This window comes from Euphorbia lathyris, chromosome 10 (assembly GCF_963576675.1).
Source record: "Euphorbia lathyris chromosome 10, ddEupLath1.1, whole genome shotgun sequence".
NCBI lineage: Eukaryota > Viridiplantae > Streptophyta > Magnoliopsida > Malpighiales > Euphorbiaceae > Euphorbia > Euphorbia lathyris.
This window is the reverse complement of record NC_088919.1, coordinates 3,532,833-3,558,670: the sequence shown is the minus strand read 5'-3', so window position 1 is coordinate 3,558,670 and position 25,838 is coordinate 3,532,833. Positions and strand designations below refer to the sequence as shown.

The following is a 25,838-nucleotide window of genomic DNA, read 5'->3' as shown; positions in this document are numbered from 1 at the left end:
AGTGAGGCAATACAATTGTTCGTTGACAACGAAGCAGCTATTTCCATTTCTAACAACCCCTCGATCCATGGCTAGACTAAGCATTTCAAGATTAAGTATTATTTCCTCAGAGAAGTTTAGATGGACAATGAAATTCTTCTGGTTTATTGTAAATCAGAGAAACAACTTGCAAACATTATGACTAAGGTTTTGCCAAAAGACAGATTTGAATATTTAAGAGCAAAGATTGGAGTTTTCAGCAAAAATTGCAAGGGTGAGTGTTGATTTGTGCAATCTTTTATTGCTGATATTTTGGAATTCAGAATCTGCACATCTTTTATTCTGTATTTAGGTTTTTAAAATAGTATGTTTTATTTTTTAATCCAAATTACATGAGAATCGGTTAATTTGTTAATTCAGATTTTGTTGGCAAAGATTAATTTTGTTGTATTTATATAAATTCACAACAGAGTAAATGAAATTAATATCAATTTACAACACTAATTTTCTACTTTCTTCTTTCTTATAAAACTACATCCATTCTTCAGTTTGATACTCGACGACACATGATACTATACTACAACATATACCACATCAGCAAAATTCAACAAATTAACGTGTTATATGATCAGTAAAATTAAAGTCACATAGCATGTTGAATGTTATTTACTTTATCAAAATTTAAATCAACCTCCAAAGGTTTTTCTAGTTTTTACTTTACCTTTTATATATACATAAAATATAATAATATTTTCATAAAGTTGATTATTATTTATATTGCATCCAAGAGGCGTAGGAAAAAATCATAGAAAAGTAATGTGAGGCATGCAAGTAGAAAGATTTCTTTAAAAGAAAGAAAGATAACAATGTAAATCCAACCAAAAAAAGGAAAAAAAAGCATATATAAAACATAGTAGTGTTGATAATATATGGATTATGTTTTCTGTCTGGTCTCCAACAGGCTCTTAGTTTGATTTCTTAAGTTAAAATTTAAAGAGGGATAGTTAAAACTCAGCTCTAACAATCTTTTTGTAGCCTCTCAAATCACCAAGAACATCCTCACCCTCTTTATTAATAGAGAGTCTCTTTCCACCTCTTAGTGCTTCCTTATTTTATTTTTTATTAGTTATTTATTATTGATGAGTCTCTCTCCTCTCACTATTGGTAAATATAACAATAATTAATAATTTTCACATTAAAATAATAAATAAAGAGTGAATATGAAGAGTGTTATTTGAAATTATATGTCTTAGTCACTCTTAAATCATTAAGAGTCAATTATTTATATTTTTTTAAAGAGTGCACTAAGAGCATCTCCAATAGGACAAATTATTAGAAGCACCCGGTTCTCCAATAGAGGTTGCTTAAAGAGTGCCAAAACTTAACAAATCATACTAAAATATAATATTTTATTGATTTAATAATCCACCTCACTATTGGCAACTTTTGTTTAAAAATGCTCCAAGCAACTTTAAAAGTTGCTACAATGACCCCACAAATCATTACTTAATATATAATTTATTTTAATTATAAATATTGTCAACCAATAATGAAATGAGAGAGAAAGTCATAAAAAATGTACACCAATAGTATTCAAGTAGACCACCCTTGAAGCAAGGTTGCAAAAAATTGCAACCTTTTGGCAATCTTCTTGGCACTTACCATCACTCCAATAGTATGCACCCTTTGAAGAGTTGTCAAACTCAATGCCATATCAGCTGACACTCTTTTGAGCACCCTTTGTTAGAGATGCTCTAAGGATCTCTTGGAGATGCTCTTAAATTAATATAATCAATTATCAAGACTTATTAGATCTAAGCTTAATGATGATTTTAATCTCCATCTAAGATTCTAATAAACCATATATCTAATTAAATTTATTTAGTCAATCAGGGTCCATACGAACACTACTATAATACATTGACTATGGGTTGAAAAGAATAACAAGTGAAAAAGAAAGAAAGAAAGTTGGGAGTAGATGATAATAATCTAATTGATTAAGACAAGTGTGAAGTGTGATGATAAAAGAAAAAAGGATAGCTATGGAAGATTAAAATATATAGTTGGATGAATCCTCATATCAAATGTGATTCCACTTCATAATCCATGTATGAATATGATATATTTATTGTGTTAATTTCAACATTAGATATGTCATACTAGTTTATTTACCACTAATCAAACATAACTTAATGCCCAAAATTCTCCACTCTATCCTATCACCTTCCTTTTTCTTGTCTTAGAGCTTTTAGTGCACCATTTAAAACAGACTACTATATATATAGTGCCATCCCCATCTTTTATTATCTCTATATTTATATTTAATACACTTTTCTTTCCAATTTAATGATAATAAATAATTATTATTGTTATTACTATTACTATTTTCTAGAAGAATTATACATTTTGATGGTAAATAATTAAAAAATGTTAATCCAGAACTATATCAGAGAAGTTTAATCTACATCTTTAATATTATAGAATGTGATAGAGCAGTAGTAGATAGTGATTGAAACTGTTTTTGGCACAATGGCTAGAATTGACTTTATAGTTTTTTTTTTATCTAGGAATGACTTTATGGTCAGATCTATATGGAGACAGATCACGAGTGCCCATATAGAGAGAAATATAAAAAAAACAAAAAAAAAGAGAAAGTAGTAAACCTACTATAACAGTATATTAATAAAAAAAATTATTCAATAAAGAAAAAACAAAGTAAAGAATGGACTTATCTTTCGGATAAAAGTTGGAAAAAAACTCCAAAAAATTGAATGAAATAGTTGAGAGTTTTTTAGTGGCTAGGATTTCACTTTACGGTTAATCATATTGATATCAGACGAATATAAACACATACATGTGGCACTTATGAAGTTTGAACCATTGTCCGAGAAAGAGAACATGTGGAATCATCTCCGAGAATATACTCTTAGTACGACCCAGTCTTACAGTATTGGCTCAAGAAATCTTCATCGACCTCATTAAAGATCAACATCTTACAGCAACCACGTTCAATCCCGTGAATCATGTACCAAGTAGGCTTGAGGGATACTAAAATCGTTCTACGGGCACACGTTCACATATCAGTAGGTGACACGTAGCACTATCAGACCACCTCTCATAGCTCGATCACAATATAAAGTAAAACACTCCACAAGGTACACTATTTCATTCATTCACTAAGTTTATATTATAAATCTGATTTACTGTTGTGTTCATTTTTAAATCGTTCCACAAAGCCGAAGTAGACATCAACACGGGTTAATCGGAATTCAACCCCTCACCCTATTTTTGTTTTATTATAGGCTTATAAAATATTATAAAATTCAGTCGCATCACATATAATAATTTATTATTATGAATAGTAATAATTATTATTTTTATTATACTTACTATTCATTGTTTGTAAATTAATACTAATAAATGGTGACAAATAGTAAATAAATAAAAATAATTAAGTATGTTTTTTTTTATGAAATTGGAAGAGTAGATGCTGAGTTGGGGTTCAATACCCCTTTTTTTAATTAATATTCTCCATTGCAACTTTTTATATATTGTCAAAAAGGGAATTTAAATTAGTCAATTTCAGAGCATATAATATAATATGTCAAATAGGAATATATAGAAAAAAGAAAGAACAATTGTTTAAACGAAAAGGGAGTTTCTAGGTAAGAAATCTTAGGTATGATCTATAAGGAGTGGCAGTGCTTATTACTAAACTTATAATATCTTTATTTGAAGGCATTATAAAATCTTATCAAACTAGTCATATATATTTAAATAAATTCCAAACTACTAGTATAAAAGAATTTATGGAAAATTATAATAAAATAAAAAGTAATACTAGTATAGAAGAAGAAGGGGAGCATGTGATTGGTTGTTATTAAACAGTTGCGGAATGAATACGTGTCCATTGACAAGTCTAGTGGTGCAAATGGAGAGAGCAAAGAAAGAATTTAAGAAATAAAACTATAGTATATCTATACCCACATAATTCATAGTTGCTGCTCCACATACAACCATAACATATTAAGGTTGAGACGTATTTCACATATTAAAAATCAAAATAAAAAATTTAAAAAAAAAAAATTGTATGTGATTTGTTGTGGTTTGGAAGTTTATAAATAGAAATAAGTGATATGTTTTGTTATCCAATATAGTAAATATAACTCTAGCGTCGTAGAAGTCTGAACCTACTCTCAAAAGATAGAAGATGTAACGTCTCCTCAATCAAATAAAGCAAAACGATTATGCATAAGAAGCTTGACTCGGAAAGTCTCACTAGACACAATCAAGGATCCAGTCGTTGTTGTAATCACATCCAATCCCGGAAATCACGGGCCAAGTGGCCTTGAGGGATATCAGACGATGATATCTGGGCACAGTCCCTCCTATCAATAGGAGACATGTGGCCTGCCCCGCTCCATAATCTGTAACCGTCTTTTATAGCTTAATATCGGTACAAATAGAGTAAGCTCAGCTCGAAGTAAACAGATTCATTCATTTTTACGTTAAGCTTTCATTACAACTTTGTTTACTGATTGTGATCATCCTCCAGTCTTTTCCATAAACTGACTTAGGCATCAGAGCGAGTTCGCAATGTAACGACCCCCCTTTGATGTTGCTACTTTGCAGTTGCAGATTGACACATGGACTCTCAAGATTCAATCACATCAACCGCATTTTAAAGTATACCGGTAAAATTTTGATGACAACTAAGAATATTTTTATTTTTAAATTATATTTATATATCGATAAAATACTACCTCCCAAATCGTTACTACCTCCCAAATCAAATTGTAATTGTATAAACCGAATTGATACATCAATTTAGATCATAAATTGTCAAATTAATAAAAAAAACATGAAATTTCCACCACATAATTTATAATTTCGATTTGATATATATATATATATATATATATATATATATATATATATATATATATATATATTATATACCTTTTTAAAAAACAATAAAAATGCACTTGTTTTTTTTTTTTTTTTGAAAAGAATGAAAGAATTATCATTGAAGATCAGCAATTAAAGTGTTACAAAGAAAAGGAGGAGGTACAGATCACCACACCCCTTGTTCAGACATAGAAACAGTCACTCTTGCTAATACATAAGTTGATTGATTCGCTGAACGTTTCACAAAAACTACGCTACTGCGCGTTATATCTCGTAGAAGAGATTTACAATCAGAAATAATGTGACCTGTCATAGAAGCATTTGACGAAGTCGATTGGATTTCACGGACTAGGAGCATGCAATCAGTTTCAACCATTACATCCGACCACAACTAACTTTTAACCCAACTTAACGCCTCGCGTATAGCAAGCGCTTCCACCATTAAGCCATCAGTTGGACCAGCCACAGGCCCGCATCTGCCAGCAATGAAGTTTCCCCGATCGTCCCGAACAACAATTCTGAATCCCATCCGTTGTGACGTCGCTGCATCAACATTAATTTTGAGTAGTCCAGACTCGGGCGGGATCCATCGAACCTGCAGAGTGATGTCCACGGTATGGGATTGTCGGACAATTACCTGCGTTTGCTTCCAACTCGTATAGAGTACTGTAGCTTCATGAAGATGGTTGACCGCTGGCATCTCCACCCTGTTCCAGACCCAGTCGTTCCTACTCATCCAGACGGACCAGCACGTCATAGCAGTCACCTCAATATCCCTTTGGTTAACCGAAGCTTGAAGATTGGACCAAAAGAGCCGAAAGCTCGTAGCCCCTCCACTACGATCTCCCAACGGCGAGTGATGCCATATTTCTTTTGCCTTTACACAACCCACTAGCGCATGAAAATTATCTTCCAGAAAGTTTGAGCAACGCGGACAACCATTATCAATGTCAACACCCCTGTTACGCAAGGCAGCCATAGTTGGTAAGCAGTCAGCTAATGCCCTCCACATTAGATTCTTGACTTTTGGTGGAACATATAAATTCCATAGCTAGTTACAAATCACATCACCATGTAACTGAGTATTCTGGGGCTGTCGTCTCATTAGCTGGGAATAACCAGTCTTAACACTATACTGCCCAGAAGTTTCAAACTTCCAATACCATGAATCAGGGTAGATTGATATCGGGATTGGTATTTGCAAAATTAGATTAGCATCTCGGTCCTCAAAAATGTCACGCACCACACCCGGGTCCCACTGACCCGTATCACCTTACTTCAAACTAGAAACAGTAGTGTGTCGCAATTCCTCCACATATCCGCTTGTGACATACGGGTTCTCGTCGGGTAGCCATGGAATATTCCACATCCGAGTCTGCTCACCAGAAACGATTGCCCGTCAAATACCAGACAATAATAGGGGACGCGCAGCAAGGGTGCTTCGCCATACACAGCTTGGGTTGTTTCCCAACTTTGCTTCGAAAAAATCAGAATTTGGAAAGTACCAAGCTTTATAGACTCTAGCCACCAGGGAATCCGGCCTTTGGATAAATCTCCAACACTGCTTTGCAAGGAGAGCCAGATTGAACTGATGTAACTTGCGAAATCCCATTCCACCATATTTCTTCGGTACACATAATCTATCCCACGACTGCATGTGCACCCCTTGACGGCTTTGACCATTAGTACCCCACCAAAAAGAGTTCATCATCCTCTCTAGATCAGAGCATAAGAGTTGGGGAAGAAGAAAAATACCCCTAACATAGGTAGGCAAAGCCTGTAAAACTGATTTCAACAGAACCTCTTTCCCAACTCTAGAAAGAAATCTAGTTTTCCAACCATGTAGTCTTTTGGAAAAAATTTCTTCCATATATGAGAAGACTTGGGTTTTGTTGCGCCCTGTGATAGAAGGAAGGCCCAAATATTTTTCAGGAACGAATATCATATCGATACCAAGAATAGCAGATAGCGTTGTGCACCTTTCTGATGAGCAATTTTTACTGAAGGAGATGGATGGTTTTTCAAAGTTTATCTTCTATCCTGATGCCCTTTTGTATTTCAATAGGCCTTCCTTGATTACTTCGCATTCAGATGCAGAGGCCCTGAAAAATAAGTGACTGTCATCTACAAAAAAGAGATGGGAGACAGGAGGGGCTTGTCTAGCAATCTTGCAACCATGAATAATTCCCCTGCTTTCAAGTGATGATAGATATGCAGATAGGCCTTCCGCATAAAGAAGGAAAAGATATGGAGAGAGAGGATCCCCTGCCTCAAACCCCTCTGTGGCTGAATTGGTCCAATCTGATGATTCCCTTGTACTATGTGATATCGGACCTGCGTGACACACTGCATTACCAAATTGATCCATTGCTCAGCGAACCCAAGTTTCCTCATCATACCACTTAGAAACGGCCACTCCACTCTATCATAAGCCTTGGACATATCAAGCTTTAGAGAAGTAAAACCCACCGCTCCTTGAGTCTTCCTGTGCAGCCAGTGATTAACTTCGAATGCCAACATAATATTATCAGTGATGAGCCGACCGGGTACAAAAGCGCTTTGATTAGGTGAGATAACCAAATTGAGGACATTCTTCATTCTGTTAGCAATCATTTTTGCCAGAATTTTATAGTTAACGTTACACAAAGCTATAGGCCGCAGATCTGTGACTCGTGTCGGCTTGGTTTTCTTCGGGATTAGCACTATAAACGTATCATGAATTTCAGGAGGAAAAATACCAGAGTTCACCCGATCAAGACAAGCCGTTGTTACTTCCTGCCCAACCACATCCCAATAAGTCTGATAAAAACACGGGTTAAAACCGTCTGGCCCGGGGCTTTTGTCCGGATGCATACTGAAAACCGCCACACGTACCTCATCTGTGCAAAAGGGGACTAAGAGTTCACTATTCATATCGGCAGTAACCTTTGGGGAGACACATTCAAGAATACTATTGGAATCAGTCGTGCCTGCAGTAAAAATCCCAATGAAATAATTAAACAACAACGAATCGAGACCCGAGTCCCATTCCCTCCATTCCCCAGACTCATTCATAAGACGTTGGATAGTGTTTTTCCTCCTTCGATTAAAAGTCGACGCATGAAAGTACCTAGAGTTGGTATCACCTGTTGTAAGCCACTATTGCCGTGATCGCTGTTTCCAATGAACTTGTTAATTATACCGGAATCAGAATTTAATAATGTAATTTAAAATAATTTGTTTTGTTAATATTAAAAAAAAAAAAAAAAAAAAAACCATACCATGGCCTATTTGTAAACTTTAATTAGAGACTTGTGGTTATAACAAGGCAAACTGTAATTTTATTATCATTATTATTACTTTGCCCTATTAATATTGAAGAGTAGTTGAAGGGTCCAAGAAGCCACTTCAGTTTTTTTGTTATTTGTATGTGATAGACCATTAATTCCACAAATGGTATCTAAATATTAAAGAGATAAGACCCAGAAATAGCCATACATATCTTCTCAAACATGCCAATATGCTCAAATCAGATGATACAAACAAATCTAGACTACAGAGCACCAAAATCACAATGCTGCTAATACACATCTCACTATAAAAAAAATAAAAAAATAAAAACTTTCTTTTTCAAAACTCCCTTTTTGCAATTGCAATAGAATTACAATAAACAAACAAGAAAAATCACTCATACACGTATATGATAGCTTACATTTACAAGATAAAACAGATTGAAATCATACAGCTGAGATTCTTCAATGCCGTTTTCACACTCGGTTATTTGGACTTCTTAGCCTTCACCTCTGCAGCGGCTGCTTTAACAGCAGACTTGGCAATACTAGTGGGTTTTAATGAGTTTTTTGGGTTCAGTGCCTTCCGGATTTTAAACACAGCCCAAGCCGTTCCAAATGCATGCCCTGCAGCTCCAAGACCCTCATGTGTAGCCTCAGCTGCTTGTTCACCATATCTACGACAATAACATCAAATTCCATAAGCAAAAATGACAAAGAAAATTCAAACAAAACCATTCACTCCCAAAAAGGGAAGACCCTCATGCGTAGCCTCAGCTGCTTGTTCACCATATCTACGACAATAACATCAAATTCCATAAGCAAAAATAAAAAAGAAAATTCAAACAAAACCATTCACTCCCAAAAAGGGAAGAAAGAGCATTAAGACCGAAGCGATGTTGATGTTTCAGAATAAGCAGATGATAAAGCAAAGTGTTGACCAAAGGAATCAACTGTGAGCATGTTCTAAGGCATATAAGAATAATACTTGCTGTGGCCAAATAAATCAGTTTGACATTCAATCCCAGTCATGAATAAGACAACACCATGGCATCATCTGGATGAGAGGGAAGTGTGTCAAGCAAGCCTACCACTGGCAATCATCAACTAGAAGTGAAAAATTTTAGAGGTCACATCTGCGGAATCAAATTTAAACAGAATGTGCCTCCTAAGTAAATTTGAGGAAAGTCAGTTAAACCCATCTATCGACATAACAGCTAAAAGCAGGGCATTGCAAATGGCTCATGTCTGAACACACCTCCCAAATTGGTCGCCTACCAAGCAGCTTACAGTTGATAGGATCTCAAAAGAACAGGAAAATTATTTGCTAATACAGAATATGTGAACAGATTCATAGAAACAACATGCAGAAGATATGAATCACAACACAACTTGATCATTGAAAATTAAAACATAGTCCGTCTCATGCCTAGCCTGCATCAAATCCAAGATGAGCGTATGCACCATTATGCCTCTAATCTCACTACTTATTTGACAAACTGATCTGGAACCTAGGAAAACCTACCAACTCAGTTGACAAGTCAAGATATGGAGAATCGGTCTATTCTCTATCACATGCAATTTGTAAACATCTCCAGTGATTCATACTGCATTCACATGTGACAAATGTATCGACCTTTCTGGACAGAACTCTACACTGGGCTGTAAGAATTTACAGTTAAAGCATCTTAGATATTTTATTATGATAACTGCACTTTTTCATGTCATGTCCAGCGACTATGGATGTTGATATTAACTCTATGTTATTGCCCACCAACTTGTGAAAGTAAGGTAAAAAGCCCAGAATTAAGTGGCTGTCAACATCCTCAGGTACATAATGAACCATGGTAAGCTGATCCCAACTTCCTGAGCAGTAAGGCTGATTTATATATACTGATTTTTCTCAATTACATTTACTTGGACTTGCTGACCTAATCAAAAGTAAACTTGCTTATTTCTGGATAATATTTTAGGCTTCCCCCTTTTCCAATACTTCTTCTTGAAGGAAAATTTTATAACGCCTAATGTATCAGCATTAAATTTAACTATACCTGTGGTTAACGACTTCAGTCGTGACAGTGGAAGATGTTGACATGACATTCCGTCCAGATACTTCAACCGCATCGCACACCTTGCCTACTCACCCCCAAAACAAAAAACCAATGTTATGAAGTATATAAGAATTCCAAACAAACATAATAGAAACTCCACTAGCAAAAGCTTAAAAACAAAAAAAAAAAAAAAAAAAAAAAAAATCATATATGATCCTCACAGAATTGAAAGCTGTATGAAGTTATTGCCTGCAAACTCAACATTTATAAAGGTCGGAGACAGAAAAGGAGCTCCTATAGACCAAAAGAATCAAAAACTAACAATGACCACAATCTGACAAATACTACCTGTATTTGCATATAGTCACAAGCTTGAAAATGAATTCAAAACTATAATATATTAAAGTTCTCCCACGCTTGAATCCCCCATTTCATGAACTCTAACCACTACCAGGAAGACCTCCCCATATACCCACCACTCTGAATGGATTAACTCCATACCATAACTAAATAAATAAATAGCCACCCCAACAAAGTAATTGTATATAGAGGTACATATTATCATTTAAACTGGGAAGACTAATTGAATATTACACTTATCTAACTACCTCAACCAATAAAATTATTTCAAAAATTCTAATACAAATGTTTTAGTATATTACTGCACCCTTTAAAACTTCAGTGCATCCCTTTAATGTGATGAGTTGGGACTTCAAACAACAAAATGGGGAGAAGAAAAGGCCACGAAGATTTAGCCAACATAAAGAATAAATTTTAAACAAATAAAGGCAAAGGATGAGACAAAGCAAAAAGGCAAAGTGGTCCAGAGCACTATTTTATATTACTCAACAAGATACAAAATCAAGGGCCTTAAGGAGGTAAACATACTGAATCCATCCAGTGATGCAAGGATGATTTCCCCTGGAAGAAGACCAAAGAATTTCTTGCCCACTTTTGAGTTTGCAACTGAGCTTGTGAAAAACCCTGAGACTTTCAGGACACCTGAGAGAACACCATTTGCAACTTTCTCTGTCATTTTTGTCATCCTCTTGACTCTGCAGGCATGATTAAACTAAAATATAAGCATGCAATTGATACAAATCAAACAAACTAATTTATCATTACTATATAATCATCCAAAATCCCTTTGCTAACCCTGCATAACAAAGAGACCAATACCACAACTAACATTCCCAATCATTCAATTTCTAATGTATACTAAGAACCAGCAACAAACACATAAAAACAACCATGCAAATCCAATGTATGTACAGTAATTGAAACAAAGAGAGTGCAAACGCATTTGTTAGGGTAATATATTTGCACCTTCTAATTCTCTTCAAAGTGTCAGGACTAATCTCTGATTTTGACCTAGGACTCAGCCTTCTCTTCATTACATCATTCCCCCAATTGAGTCTATCGATGGTGACATCCCCACACCACAATATCCCCTTAATAAGATGTCCTGAACCCGCAGCAATGACCTTTGCAGCAGTGCTACCATATTCCTCCACATTGGGTGCTAATGTGGTCCAATACGCTGCACAGTTTCCCTCCATCAACTCTTTCTTTTCCTCATGCTTAAAATCTGACGGCGAAATCTCTCTCACTACCATGACATTTCCATCAGCTTTTGCCTTCTCTGAAACTTTCTGGACACTGAAACAACTATAAGCCTGCAAAATGCCATCAAATTCCTTCAACAATGCCTCCTGCCCTTTGGATGCAATTGTCAAACCATAATTCAATATTTCGTTCGAATCCTCACTGTTTTTGTTTTTGTTTTTGTTGTTTTTGTTTTTACTTTTCTTATCCGCCTCGTCGTCGCTAGAATCAGAGTCCTGATGATCCTTCGGCACTCGAAGGGAGAAAAAATAATGCGAATCATCCAGTTTCACTGCGGCCTCATCCCGAGCTAAAGGCCATTGGATCTCATCGGCAACACGAGCAAGAATAGCGACAACGTTATCACCCGAACGGAGTCGGACAATGGAGAAATCACCAGAAGCAAGCTCGACACTGTAGTTTTTATCAATGAGATTGAGAACAGCGCCAGGGATTTTGATCAACACTTCCTCGATGGCCTGTGGCGGGGCAGAAGGAGGATGAGAATCGTGTTCATCAGATTCAGGGAAGAGGTTTTCTACTAGCTCACGCATGTCAATGGTAGGATAGAGATTGGAAGAGGATGATTGTTTATTCATATTAGGGTTTGAAAAAGAAGAAGTTTCAGGATTCGATTGGATTACCTCTGGATAAAGGGAACTTTTGGGATTAGGGTTCTGAGAAGCCATTGATTGAGGTGAAAGGAAAAATGCAGAGAAAGGAAGGAGAAATGAAGTGCTCAGATGAGATGAGATGAGAAAGAAGGGGATCAGTTATGGCGGTTGGCGGTTGAGTGTGAGTGGAGATGAAGAAGAGCGTGTTATGAACGCGCAGAGTAATGATTTGGAATTGACAAGTTGAAAAAAGGCAGGATGGTCGACATATACTAAATAATTATTTTTATTTTTACTTGGGAATTTCCCGCGCTCTAATCTATAATACATCAAGTTTGTTTGCGTACGGATTTTCATTTAAACTTCTTTTTTGTTTTCTTAGCCGCGTAAACTTCTTTGTTATTACTCACTCTATTATTGGGAGAATTACACCATGGGACTCAACTTTATCTATTTTAGCATTACAGCCACTAAATTTTAATTTTTAATGGCATGATCACTGAACTTTATACTTTTTAACATTGATAGTCTTTCAACGCCTCAAAACGACTGTTGACAGATTTAAAATAAAAAATTTGAAGAATTAATGATATTATAAGAAATTTTAATTCTTAAAAATTTTCATTTTGAGGTCGTTTTAAGTGTTTTTTAGTTATAAGAGATATTAATTTTTAGAGATAGAAAGCTAAAAAAATGTTTTTGAAAAATAAAAAATATGGTTACATGGTAATGTTGTTCTGAACAATTTAATTCTTGAATATTTTTATTTTGAGGTCGTTAACGGTCACTTTGGGGAGTTAATTAAAATTGAGTGGCTATCGGTGTTAAAAAATATAGAGTTCAGTGGCATACAGTGAAAAATTGAAATTCAGTTATCATAATATTAAAATGAATAAGTGGCCATAATTGTAATTTATCCCTCTATTATTTGCCATTTTGATTAGTTTCAAATTATGCACGACTTTTTTCATACATAAACTGATTATTTATTATCTTTCTAATATTTTTATATTTTATTTTATATAAATCAACAAAACACATTGTGATATGAATTTGTAAAAAAAAAATTAGGGTATATATGTTCTTTAAACTGAATGGTTACAACATCTCTAATATACTCTTAATTCACTCTCTACAAATAATATAAATAATTGACTTTAAGAGTCCGTTTGTTTTACCTACTGTTTATTGTTATGGTTTGATGTTTACTGTTGCTGCTTGTTGTTTGCTGTAACGGTTTGTTATTGCTGTTGGAAAAAACTGCTTTTTCAAAAAGCAGAGATTCTCTGTTTTTGTAAAAGGCTGTTTTTCAGGTGTAAAAAGCAAACAGGATGTCACTAATCAAACACCTAATGTAAAAGGCAAACAGGAAGGTCACTAACCAAACATCTAAAATTCTCTATTTTAAAGTGAAAAGGCAAACAAGAGCACGAAAATGAGCAATCAAACACCCCCTAAGTGATTTGAGGGTGATTAATATATATCATCTCCAACAATACTCATCGTTTTTTTTTTTTTGAAAAATAACAAACTTTATTAAATCAAATCAACAGAAAGAATATCGTTGAAAAACGGCAGTGGACAGTCCCACACACCATATATAGAGGTGACCGCTCGTGTTAATGAATGAGATACCACGTTTACTGAACGTTTAATAAATAAGGTAGAACAATTGCCTATATCTCTAAGTAAAAAAATGTAATCATGAATGACATCGGAAAAGCAAGAATAAGTCGAAACATAATTGACCTAAAAAAAATATCATAAGATAGCATCTTTTCAAAAATCAGAGATTTTCATCGAAAAAACCCAGGTTTTAGCAACTTTTTTTATCTAAAATTCAAGATTTTAGAACATGAATTGGCTGTTCTGAACCTCGATTGCTCAGCAAGGGAGAAGTTGATCACTTGTATCACTGAAAAGCAATTAGACTGAATCTCAATTCTACTCTTATTTATTTGAGAATTTTATCCAACTAAGGGCTTCTTTAAATGTCAGAACTTTGAACAAAGCAGACCGCAAAAAAGAATAATATTGGCGTAAATGCAATATCCGGATTGGTCATGAACGAGAAAGCCAAAAGACATGTATCCACCATCGGCAAATACACATGCATCTACAATGCAGATAAGAAGACCGGGAGAAGGTTTCCTCCATTTTGATAGTACTGGACGAACTTGCTGATTTACATACTTCAAATGTTGAGACTGAGTCATACTCCACTGGCGTTGTTCATAGAGACACGAAGCAAGAATAGCAGCCACATGTGAACGATTTCTATCATAAACCACTCCAATACGATGCTTCCACTATCCCCAAATGATGACCGCAACACTCAAAATTTTGCTCATTTAAGATTGAGAGTGAATCATGACAAACCAGTTTGAAAAGTTTCGAACCCTTATCATTCGATTATCCTAGAAGAAAAGTCGCCACACATGTTGTGTAAATTCAAAAGAGATAAAAACATGAGTTTCATCTTTCCACACCTGATGACATACTAGGCATATATTATGTTATGAGATTATTCGTGTAGATAAACTAGAAAGCGTGGTGAGACAATGCGAGATTGCACGTCAAATGAAATTTTGGATTTTAGGGGCAGCTTTAATACACCAAATGGAATTTTATGGGAAAGGAGTCAAGGGTAGAATTGAATTTGATGAATTCATAGCTAGAAAATACCTATTTTTAAGTAAATCGGAACCTGGCTTGTCTCTGAGCACATCCATGAATCATTTCCACCACGAGATCTTTTAGATATGGAATATATCAATCACTGATCCCTATCTGTTGGAATTAATTGGATATGGATCCAATTAGACCCGCCCGAAATGGAACGGGCCCAAACCCAATAAGAATTAGGGTTAGGTTATCTATTTATTCAGTATAAATAGAAACCCTAACCAACACTAATTCTAAGAGAATAAGGAATTAGGTTTTAGAGATACAGTATCTCAAAAACACAGAAAAGAGAATTTTTCTCTCCTGCCTCCTCCTTTTGGCCGCCGCCCCCTCTCTCTCTTTAGGATTCATCGCCGCTTTAGTTCGTGAACCAATTTTCTTCCTCTTCCAATTCTATTGGCGTGGTTGAAGGCTTGACCGGTGATACTAGATCGGGTGATTGATCCGAATCCTTCCGCTGCAAATCAAGAACGGGATCCGCGCTACAAGAGGTAACCCGTAAACCCGTTTACTTATTCGGATAAATATATATGTTGTGAATATATGCTTATCCCAACATTGGTATCAGAGCCATTGGATCTAATATTCCGTCTTTACCGCGAATCCGTTTGCGTTTGAATCTTTTTTGAAAGATTAAAAATAATTCATTGTTATTATTTTTTTTATGATTATACACTGGAATTGATTGATTGCGTGATTAAATTGAATTAGGGTTCGATTTAAACGTTTTTTACTCAATTAAACCCATTTTAGGTTTCTGTTACCTTCTGATTCTTCGTTCCACTCGTCAAATCGAAAAACCAACCAGCGCGCGCCATGTGGCAGAGGCCCCTCCACACGTGCCAAGCGCGTGTGGGCGCGTGGGGCCTCTTCCCGTAACCAATTTTTTCCCATTTTTTACAAAAACGCGTTTCTGAATTTTTCTGATTTTTTGGGTATTTTTTCAAAAATTTTGGATGAGCAGTTTATACAATCTCTTTTAATTATGGTATATTAAATATTTTTAAATGTGTTATAAATGTTTTATAAACTCTCTAAAAATAGTTTATGTGTTATAAATGATTTTAAATTAGATTTAAGGAGGTCCCTACCACTATGACAATCGAGATATGTTTTGATTGGGAAAAGGTCTATGCATGTGGCACTAACCTTTTCTGGTGTTTCTTTGTTTTTGGATAGTCATGGCAATCATTAGATTCACCCCAGTGGAGCCTGTAACGGACAATCAAGTGGCTATCAGGGAGATATTTCGCATTAGACTTTTGAAATGCAGAATGTCTAAGGAAGTGCGATGGGATGATGTAGATGCTATTGTGCGTCACCTGATCGAGGTACAGGACCATATGCAGTGCCGCATCCTTATAGGAGATTTTGATGGAGGTCATGATCAAATAATATTATTCTCCGGCCTTCTTGAAACCATAAAGTCCTCTCCAAGACTTCATATGCTATATTTGCATAGCTTTAACAGTTCTGGCTTGAATTATGAACATTCCGTGTTATTGTTCTTAAATGAGCTAGATGAGCTGAATGTCACCTTACCTTTAAGTGACGATGGAGTGAGACTGAGGTCCGGGAGACAACTTAGGTCTGTCCAATATAGGAGGGTTTTCGAAGAGATGCCTGAAATGTTAAGGAGATCTGTGATTCGTTTCTTCCCTCGCCCGTTCCGTGTAGGAGAAATTCCCTACATGGAAGAGATGGAAGATTTTTATGTTGGTTAAATGAACCATTTTTGTTTTTGGTGTGGTTGTGGATTTAATTTTTGGAACAAATTTTTCTTTGGGGTTTATTATTCCAGTGTTATAATTTTTGTTAGGATTTCTATTGGAATTTTTATTTTCTAATGGATTTTTTTAATTAAAAAAAATTCAAATATGTTTGGATATTTTTTTTATTTATGGTGTGATTATTCAAATATGTTTGGATAACCATTGGGATTTTAATTTAATTATTATTCGATTTTGATTGGATAATTTTTGGTATGTTGGATTGGAATTGATGAGCTTGAATAATTTTATGTGAGCATTTAATTGCGATTTATTAAATCAGTGATTAGTTATTATTGATTTAATGATTATATTCGACCTTTAGTAGTTAAGATTAGTCAACATTAAGATCGAAATAATAAATCAAAAGTCATCTTAATTCCTTACAACAACCATATTTTTGTAATAAGTTGCAAAATCGTTACTTGTGAGTAACAAAATTCTCTAAGCATTAATGTATCTAATTAGTTGGATCTAATACTAAAGTGTAAAGGGTAATTTGAGCCACTTCGGTCTCATTTTCGAATCGAAATTTAGAATGAAAATTTGATTGATTAGATATAAGGTGTCTAGAGAATTAATGCGTGTATTGAACCTTTAATAACTTCTTACTAAGTCGTGCAATACCATTGTAGATCAGTCATCAATGGCAGCAGCTAGAAAGTCTATAGTTGCTGAACTTAAAAAAGACCTGAAATTAAATGGGGATAACTATGAGGTTTGGTCAATAAAAATAAAGTATGTGCTTGAAGAGCAAGATGTGCTTGCTCACTTGGATACGGTTATGGCCGAACCTGAGGATGGTGCAACTGCTCAGCTTCGCTGAGATTATATGGTATGGAAGAAAAAGGATTCCACTGCCCGCATCATCATGTTGAGTGCCATGGATCATGAGTTCACTAGGCAATTCTGTAAGATTGAGTCAGCCAAGGGCCTATGGGATGCCTTGAAGGAGAAATTCGGAGGTGTGTCTCTGACTAGGCTCCGCTCATTGACAATTAAGTTTGACACTTACAAGAAGAGGCCTGATCATACAATGAAAAATCATTTAAGAGAAATGTCCAACATGATCAGTGAGCTGAATGAAGCAGGTCATCAGTTGACCAATGAGCAGAAAGTGCAAGCTGTTATCCGCTCTTTGCCAAACAGTTGGGAGCACATGAAGGTGCACCTAACCCACACCGAAGCAATTCAAACCTTCAATGCTGTTTGTCACCACCTTGAGCTAGAGGAGGATCGCCTGGCATCGATTAAGATCAATGCTGAAGCCCATTATGTGGGAGCCCACTCAAGTGGGAGGCGTTCCAATCCTCCAAGGCAAAAGCGTAAGTGCTTCTATGGCCAGGGCAAAGAGCAAGTCAAAGAGCCTGTGAATACAGAAAATAGAAAGGGAAAGAGAACAAAGAACAGAAAGAAACCGAAGCTTTCACGTGTGAAATGTTTCAACTGCCAAGAAAAATGACACTATGCAAATGATTGCAAAGTTCCTAAGGTACACTACACTAACTCATGTGTGAGTGAAATAAATGTATCTAGCACTGTTCTTATAGCTGAACATGATCTTTTGTGGGTTGTTGATTCAGGTGCAACGGACCATGTGACGAAGGAAAAAGAGACCTTTGTCGAGTTCCGACGAATTCCAATCGGTTCAAGATGGATCTATATGAGAGACAACTCGAGAGTTGCAGTCGAAGGGATTGGCACATGTAGATTGAGTCTACGTGGCGGTCAAACTCTCCTCCTACAAGATGTTCTCTATGCTCTGAATATTCGGAGAAACCTTATTTCTGTGAACTCTTTGTTAAGAATTGGATTTGCCTTTCTTTTTGCTAATAACAGTTTGCATTTAAGTTTGGATAATGAATTTTATGGTTCAGGATATGTACTGAATGGTTTGACTATTTTGGATGTTGAATTATATGAATCCAATAATTTTTCTGTTACTACTTCTTCTTCTGTGGATAAAGATGTTAGTTTATGGCATGCTAGGTTAAATCACATTGGCCAAGATCGCATGAATCGTTTAGCCAAAGAGAGCTTACTAGGTAGTTTAAGAAAAGTTGAATTACCTCCATGCGAACCATGTCTTAAAGGAAAAATGCATAGAAAATCATTCGGGAAGGGTACTAGGGCAGAATTTCCTCTGCAATTAATTCATTCTGATGTCTGTGGTCCAATGAATGTGAGGGCTAGGCATGGGGCCTACTACTTCATCACCTTCATAGATGACTATACAAGGTGATTCAGGATATGAATAAAGGGCCCAAGAAGGCCCAAGCGGGCAGAGGGGCCCAGGGCCCAAACACCCTCTATAAATACACAACTCACATTGGAATGAGAGGGGGGTAATCTCTTGAATCACTTGCACCTTACATTAAATATATTCTCTTGAACCTCTAACTGTCTTGCTCGTCGGAGTTTCCGCAGGGACCATTCCCAGCGCAGGGACGAGCCATCGGCAAGCTAAAGCACCTCTCCGAAGACTAGGATCACAGTGTTCGCATACCTAATTATTTGGTGCGGTGAAGGTGGACTACAAGTGACTCCGGATCTTTAGACAAGATGGAAACCCCTAATGACTCGGCACCAACGGTGCTTCGCGAAGTTGGAGCGACCAGCTCCATGACGCACGCCGGAGGCGTGGTCCAGAGCCTTCCGATATCCCCCAGAAACCTTGGGCCTTTGATGGAGGAAGTAGGCCCGGAGGAGGAGGAGGCCTTTAACGCCACTCAACTCCTCAGCTGTCACACCCGACCCTAAACGACCTCAATCGGCATCGAGCGTGAAATAGAAAGATCATAATCAATAGTTTCATTTGAACCGTAATTTCACAATAAAAAGCAAAATCGTGAAAAACCCCAATTTACAAAATTCCTGCATAACCTTAAAATATCACTTTCTGAAAATTCTTTGATTATATATATATTCATATACATAAAACTCAAAATATAGTTGATAGTTACTTACCTTGGCTACTAATTAAAGACCACAAACCCGTTCAATTCGCCTCTAAACTCTGTCTAAGATATTTCTCTCCAAACACTGCCGAAACTCAAAAACTCTTCGGCTAGGACTTAGATCTATGTACAAGGATACTATGTTTTAAATTTCGAGTGATTCGGATGGTCGAATCTCCGTAAATCAAAGAAACGGTGGAGAAACGGTCGAAGAACGACGAAGGTTCAGAAGAAGCAGAAGAAAGAAAAAGAAAAAGAAAGAAAGGATGAGAAGATGCGCACCTCTGCATAAGATTTGGGATATATATCCCCAAATCTATAAAATATCCAGTTTGGTCCTCATTCTTTATATAATCTTTTAAAAATTACCCTAAACTTTTAATTTACATAATAAACCATCGAATTAACTCCAAATTTTTCCTATACCACCAAATAAAAATCACATACCCAATAATTATAATATATATTAATATCTAGATATAAATTCTAGAAATTTAGACACGGACGTGACATCAGCGCAATACAAGGTTTTCAGACGACGCAGACCGTACACACGGCGGCTCAAATGAAGATCATTGACCAGCAGAGAAGTTTGCAGGAGGAAAATGCCAAAATTTGGCAATACCTCAAGGAGGCAACAGAGTTACAGAGGGAAGGAGCGGTCCCAGAGCGGGCCCCGGAAACAGCGATCATCGCGGGAAGAGAAGCTGGAACCGGAGTCGCCAGAGAAGGCGAGGAGCGAGGAGCGGGAGCCACGGCCACAAATAGCGAAGAGTTATTGGAGCTAAAAATTCAGCGTTTTCTCGACAAAAGGGCACTCAGGGGCGTAATGGGAGGCAGCATCACATCCAGCAAAACACCATTGGTGCAGAGGATTATCGAAAAGAGGTTCCCGCGCGACTGGAAAGCTCCTCGACTGGCCCAATACTCAGGGATCGAGGACCCTAATGATCATGTGGCGTCATTCATGAGTACCATAAATTTATACTCAAAGGACGAAGACATCATGTGCAAGGTCTTCCCCACCACTCTCTCCTCTAGCGCGCAGGAATAGTATCGGGGACTTGCCCCGGAATCTATCGATTCGTTTGATCTCTTAAAAGACCTTTTTCTCTCTCGTTTTGCCGCAGCGGCAAAGGTTAGGAAAATCAGTTCGGACCTTAACGGCCTTAAGCAGCGAACGACCGAGCCTCTGCGCAATTTCCTATCAAGGTTTCATCACATGGCTTCGCAAGTCAATGGCCTCAACTTGGAGGTGGCCCACGACGCCTTAGCAAAAGGGACCACCTGCGAGCCTCTCAAGCAGAAGTGTTTCCGGAAGATGCCTAGATCCTTCGAAGAACTGATGACCATGGCATAAACCTTTGTCCGATACGATGACTGTGACCGACCGGACGGATATGAGGAAACAGAGAAGGATAAGGCCAAGGGTGACACGCAGAAGCAAGAAAGAAGCAGAGCGATCCCGGAATCGCGTGAGGATATCCGAGTCCACAGGGAGGCTCCGATGCCCTATCCGGCCCGGGCCGAGCGCACCAACCCAGAGCGAAGGGGGGACCGGTCCAGGGGCAAGGAGGTCCATTACGCCACTCAGCATCAGCCTCGTCGGTTTACACAGCAGGTTCCGGTCAGTGATAAGGGCAAAACCCGAGCAGAAAAGGAGTACTGCAAGTACCACAGATCCTCCGGACATTCTACGGATAACTGTTTTCAGCTACAGAAAGAGGTCGAGCGAATCACAGAACAGGGGGCGCCACCCAGGGCGAGCAGGCAAAGAGAGCAAAGCCCGAAGCAACGGGAGACGGGGCGAGCAGAGGAATCGAAGAAGCCAAGGTAATATGGAGAGATACACGTAATCAGGGAGGGAGCGCCGGCGTTTTCCGCACAGCCTGATTACTGCCGAAAGAGAAAGGCGATCGGACAAACATTGACAGTACAGCCCCCACTCCGGACTAGTCACTCGGAGGCCCTTGTGGTCACCATGAGCATCGCAGGTTTTAAAACTCATCGAGTGCTTGTCGACACCGGGAGTTCGGTAAACCTGCTCACATGGGCGGCACTCCGCGCTATGAAAAATACTCGTACTGCCCTCCGGGCGGGGACTTTCCCCCTGGTCGGCCTTTCAGAGATCGAGGTACCAGTAAGAGGAGTTATAACACTGCCGACTAGCTTGGCCGAAGAGATGGAAGAGGTCGAGCAGGCCGCGGAATGGGTTGTGGTCGACATCCCCCTAGCATACAATGCCATTATCGGGAGGCCTCTCCTGGCCGCCCTGAGAGCCACGGTGGATATCTCCGAGTTATGCTTGACACTACCCTCCCCCCGTGGAAGGATCACCGTCCAGGGTGACCGTATGCTAGCCAAAAAGCTGCAGTGGGAGGCGACTCAACCTCGAACAATGCTCTACTTAGAGGACGGGCTGATGGACATGAGGGGTTACAATCCCGTACCCATTGAACCAGTCGGCGACTGTATCCTCGGGGATGGCATGATGGTGAAAATGGGAATGAAGCTCGCTTCCCCGCTAGCCGAGGAAATCAAGGCCGTCCTGAAAGAGCATTCAGATGTGTTCGCCTGGCGCACCGAGGACATCACGGGGGTCGCACCTGAGAGAGCGATGCACAAGCTGAATATCGACCCCTCCGTCGAACCTATCAAGCAGAAGATGAGAGTGCAGGCGAAAGACAAGCAGGCGGCAGTAAAGGAAGAAATTGACAAACTCCTAGCTGTAAAATTTATCCGCGAGGTCAACTATCCGGACTGGCTTTCTAACGTCGTACTTGTAAAGAAAGCTAGCGGAAAGTACCGTATGTGTGTAGATTTCACGAATGTCAATAAAGCCTGCCCCAAGGATTCTTATCCGCTGCCTAACATAGATCAACTCCTAGATCAGACGGCTGGTCGAAAGATCTTGTCGCAGTTTGACGCCATCGCAGGTTTCCAGCAGATCCCTCTGGACCCTGCCGACGCCGAAAAGACCTCCTTCATTACGCACGAGGGAACATATTGCTATAATGTCATGCCCTTCGGTTTAAAAAACGCAGGGGCCACATACCAGCGTTTGGTAGATAGGATGTTCACCCACCTCATCGGTAAGACCGTTCAGGTTTACATCGACGATATGGTGGTCCTAAGCACCAAAGAGGACGACCATTCGCGAGATTTAGCAGAAGTATTCAAAATCTTCAGAGCCTATAACCTCAAACTGAACCCAGAGAAGTGTTTTTTCGGAATTCGCAGCGGGAAGTTTCTGGGTTGCGTGGTATCGGAAAAAGGCATCGAACCTAACCCCGCGAAAATAGAGGCCATTTTAGCAATGGAGCCACCACGCGACCTACAAGGCATGCAAAGGCTCAATGGAAGAATCATCGCACTGGGACGTTTCATCTCCTGCTCGACTCAGTGATGTCTCCCGTTCTATAAAGCAATCAAGAAGGAGCACCCATTTAAGTGGTCGACTGACTGCCAAGCCGCGTTCAACGCCATAAAAACTTTCCTCGCAACTCCCCCCTACTCTCGGCGCCAAAGCCGGAGCGGGATATTCACTTGTATTTCACTATCACGGATGAAACAGTAGCCATCGTCTTAACTCAGGAGGAAGGGACGGAGCTTTTTCTGATATATTTCCTGAGCAGAGTGCTAAAGGGAGCCGAAATCCGGTACTCCGAGGTGGAAAAAGCTCTATTCGCCATCACACAAGCTTCAGAACGCCTGAGACCATATTTTCAAGCACACACGGTCATCGTCAGGACGAACGATCAAGGCTCAGGCTTTATCCGATTTCATCGTCGAGTTTTCCGGCCGTGCTACCATCGAGCTTACGGCAACGCCAGCTCGCCCGGGCAATGTCTGGATAATGAGCATCGATGGGTCATGTGCTCCCGGACGGGCAGGCGCCGGTTTAGCCATCCAAGGACCCAACAACCTCCGTTTACGTTACGCCGTCCAATTAAATTTCCCGACTACCAATAATCAAGCCGAGTATGAGGCCTTAATCGCCGCCCTCCGACTATCAAAAGCAATGGTCACTGGCAAGTTGACAATATGCTCAGACTCGAAACTAGTCGTTAGCCATGTCAGCGGAGCTTATCAAGCAAAGGACCCCACAATGTGTCAATATCTGACCCTCGCCACGTCCCTACTCAATGATCTGAAAAACAAAGGAGTAACCCTGGATCTGATATTAGTCCCACGAGAAGAGAACGAGGAGGCAGACGCTATCGCTGCTTTTGCGACAGGCGAACAGTCTAGTGACCCGCTCACCTTGATTGAGGTTGCGAGCGCCCCGGCTTTTCGCACTGAGAATTTGCTACAGATCGACTCTGTGGACGCCGCGGTGGGAGGATGGAGAAGCCCGATTATCGAGTACCTTCAGGATGGAACGCTTCCAGCAGATCGGACAGCGGCATCCCTAGCTGTCCGGCGTTCTTGGCGTTATGCATTACAAAATGGCTTACTTTACCGCAAATCGGCAACGCATCCCTGGTTGCGTTGTATATCTGAGGAGGAGGGAGATCACTGTCTGAAGGAAATTCACCAAGGTGTTTGCAGCTCGCATCAGGGAGCCCGAACAATTGCAAAAAAGGCCCGGCTCCAGGGGTTTTACTGGCAGACCATGGATTCCGATGCAACGCGTTTGGTCCGCAGTTGTCAGGCATGTCAACTACACGCCAATACCCATCATACCCCGGCGGCCCCATTCAAGGGGATCATAACACCATGGCCTTTCGCAGTATGGGGCATTAACCTACTCGGCCCTTTCCCAATGGCTTTAGCGCAAAAGCGTTTCGTGGTTGTGGCAGTCGATCATTTTACCAAATGGATCGAGGCTGAAGCCCTAGCCAAGATAACTACTGACAACGTCATCAACTTTCTCAAACGAGCTATGATTTACCATTTCAGGGTCCCCCATTCCTTCATCACCGATAATGGGAAGCAGTTCGACTGTGGTCAGTTTCGCGATTTTTGCACGGACTGGGGTATCAAGGGCCGATACACATCGGTAGCTCACCCTCAGAGCAATGGTCTCACAGAAGTAAGCAATCGAACGCTCCTTCGAGGGATCAAAGCACGGTTAACTGATCAAGGCAGGGCATGGCCCGAACACATTGCGGTAATCTTATGGTCATACCGCACTACCCCGCACACAGGGACAGGGCGCACCCCCTTTTTCCTCGCATACGGGTCGGAAGTAATGGCACCATCTAAAGTCATTCTCCGCTCCCCTCGACAGGCCAATTTTGAAGAAGTTGACAATAGTGTAGAGCTGAAGGAAGCCGGTGACCGACTCGAAGAAGAGCGCCTTGATGCTCTATTACACATTACGGCCCATAAGTAAAATATCGCGCGGTATCACGATAGAAGGGTTCGCCCACGCACTTTTCAGGTCGGGGACCTTGTGCTCAGAGACGCCGCAGCTGCGCAGTCCCCATTAGCTCAAGGAAAGCTCGGCCAATCATGGGAGGGTCCGTACAAGATCGACACTGTTCTCCACAACGGAGCTTATAAAATTGCCTCTCTGGAGGGGGTAGTTTACGACAATAGCTGGAATGTCCAAACTTTAAAAAGATATTATCAATAATACGCGCGGACTATGTTTCACAATATATTGGATGCATCAACTATCATTTAGTTAACGATTCTGGGCGAACAGAACCCTATCGTGTTCTCCGCCAATTAAGCATTCAAAATTCTCATCGATCAGGCTCTTCGATCATATCGAACGCCTCCCTCATCGTCTAACTATCATTTAGTTAACGATTCTGGGCGAACAGAACCCTATCGTGTTCTCCGCTAATTAAGCATTCAAAATGCTCATCGATCAGGCTCTTCGATCACATCGAATGCCTCCCTTATTAGCTCAAGGAAAGCTCGGCCAATCATGGGAGGGTCCGTACAAGATCGACACTGTTCTCCACAACGGAGCTTATAAAATTGCCTCTCTGGAGGGGGTAGTTTACGACAATAGCTGGAATGTCCAAACTTTAAAAAGATATTATCA

General features: G+C 39.2%; 1 protein-coding gene across 2 annotated transcripts; it reads right to left on the bottom strand.

The window, feature by feature from the left end:
• Positions 1-8,344: 8,344 nt before the first annotated feature.
• On the bottom strand, positions 8,345-12,696 carry LOC136208630 (protein EARLY-RESPONSIVE TO DEHYDRATION 7, chloroplastic-like). 2 transcript variants are annotated; one of them, XM_065999704.1, is made up of 4 exons: positions 11,534-12,691; positions 11,096-11,262; positions 10,208-10,292; positions 8,345-8,833 (listed from the first exon to the last, which is right to left on the bottom strand). In XM_065999704.1, the coding sequence occupies exons 1-4, from the start codon at positions 12,499-12,501 to the stop codon at positions 8,644-8,646; spliced, it is 1,410 nt and encodes a 469-aa protein (XP_065855776.1). In that variant the 5' UTR covers positions 12,502-12,691; the 3' UTR covers positions 8,345-8,643. The 2 variants fall into 2 exon arrangements, with proteins under 2 accessions (XP_065855776.1, XP_065855777.1); XM_065999705.1 differs by lacking the exon at positions 8,345-8,833 and adding an exon at positions 8,844-8,950 and having other exon boundaries at positions 11,534-12,696.
• Between the last annotated feature and the right edge of the window lie 13,142 nt (positions 12,697-25,838).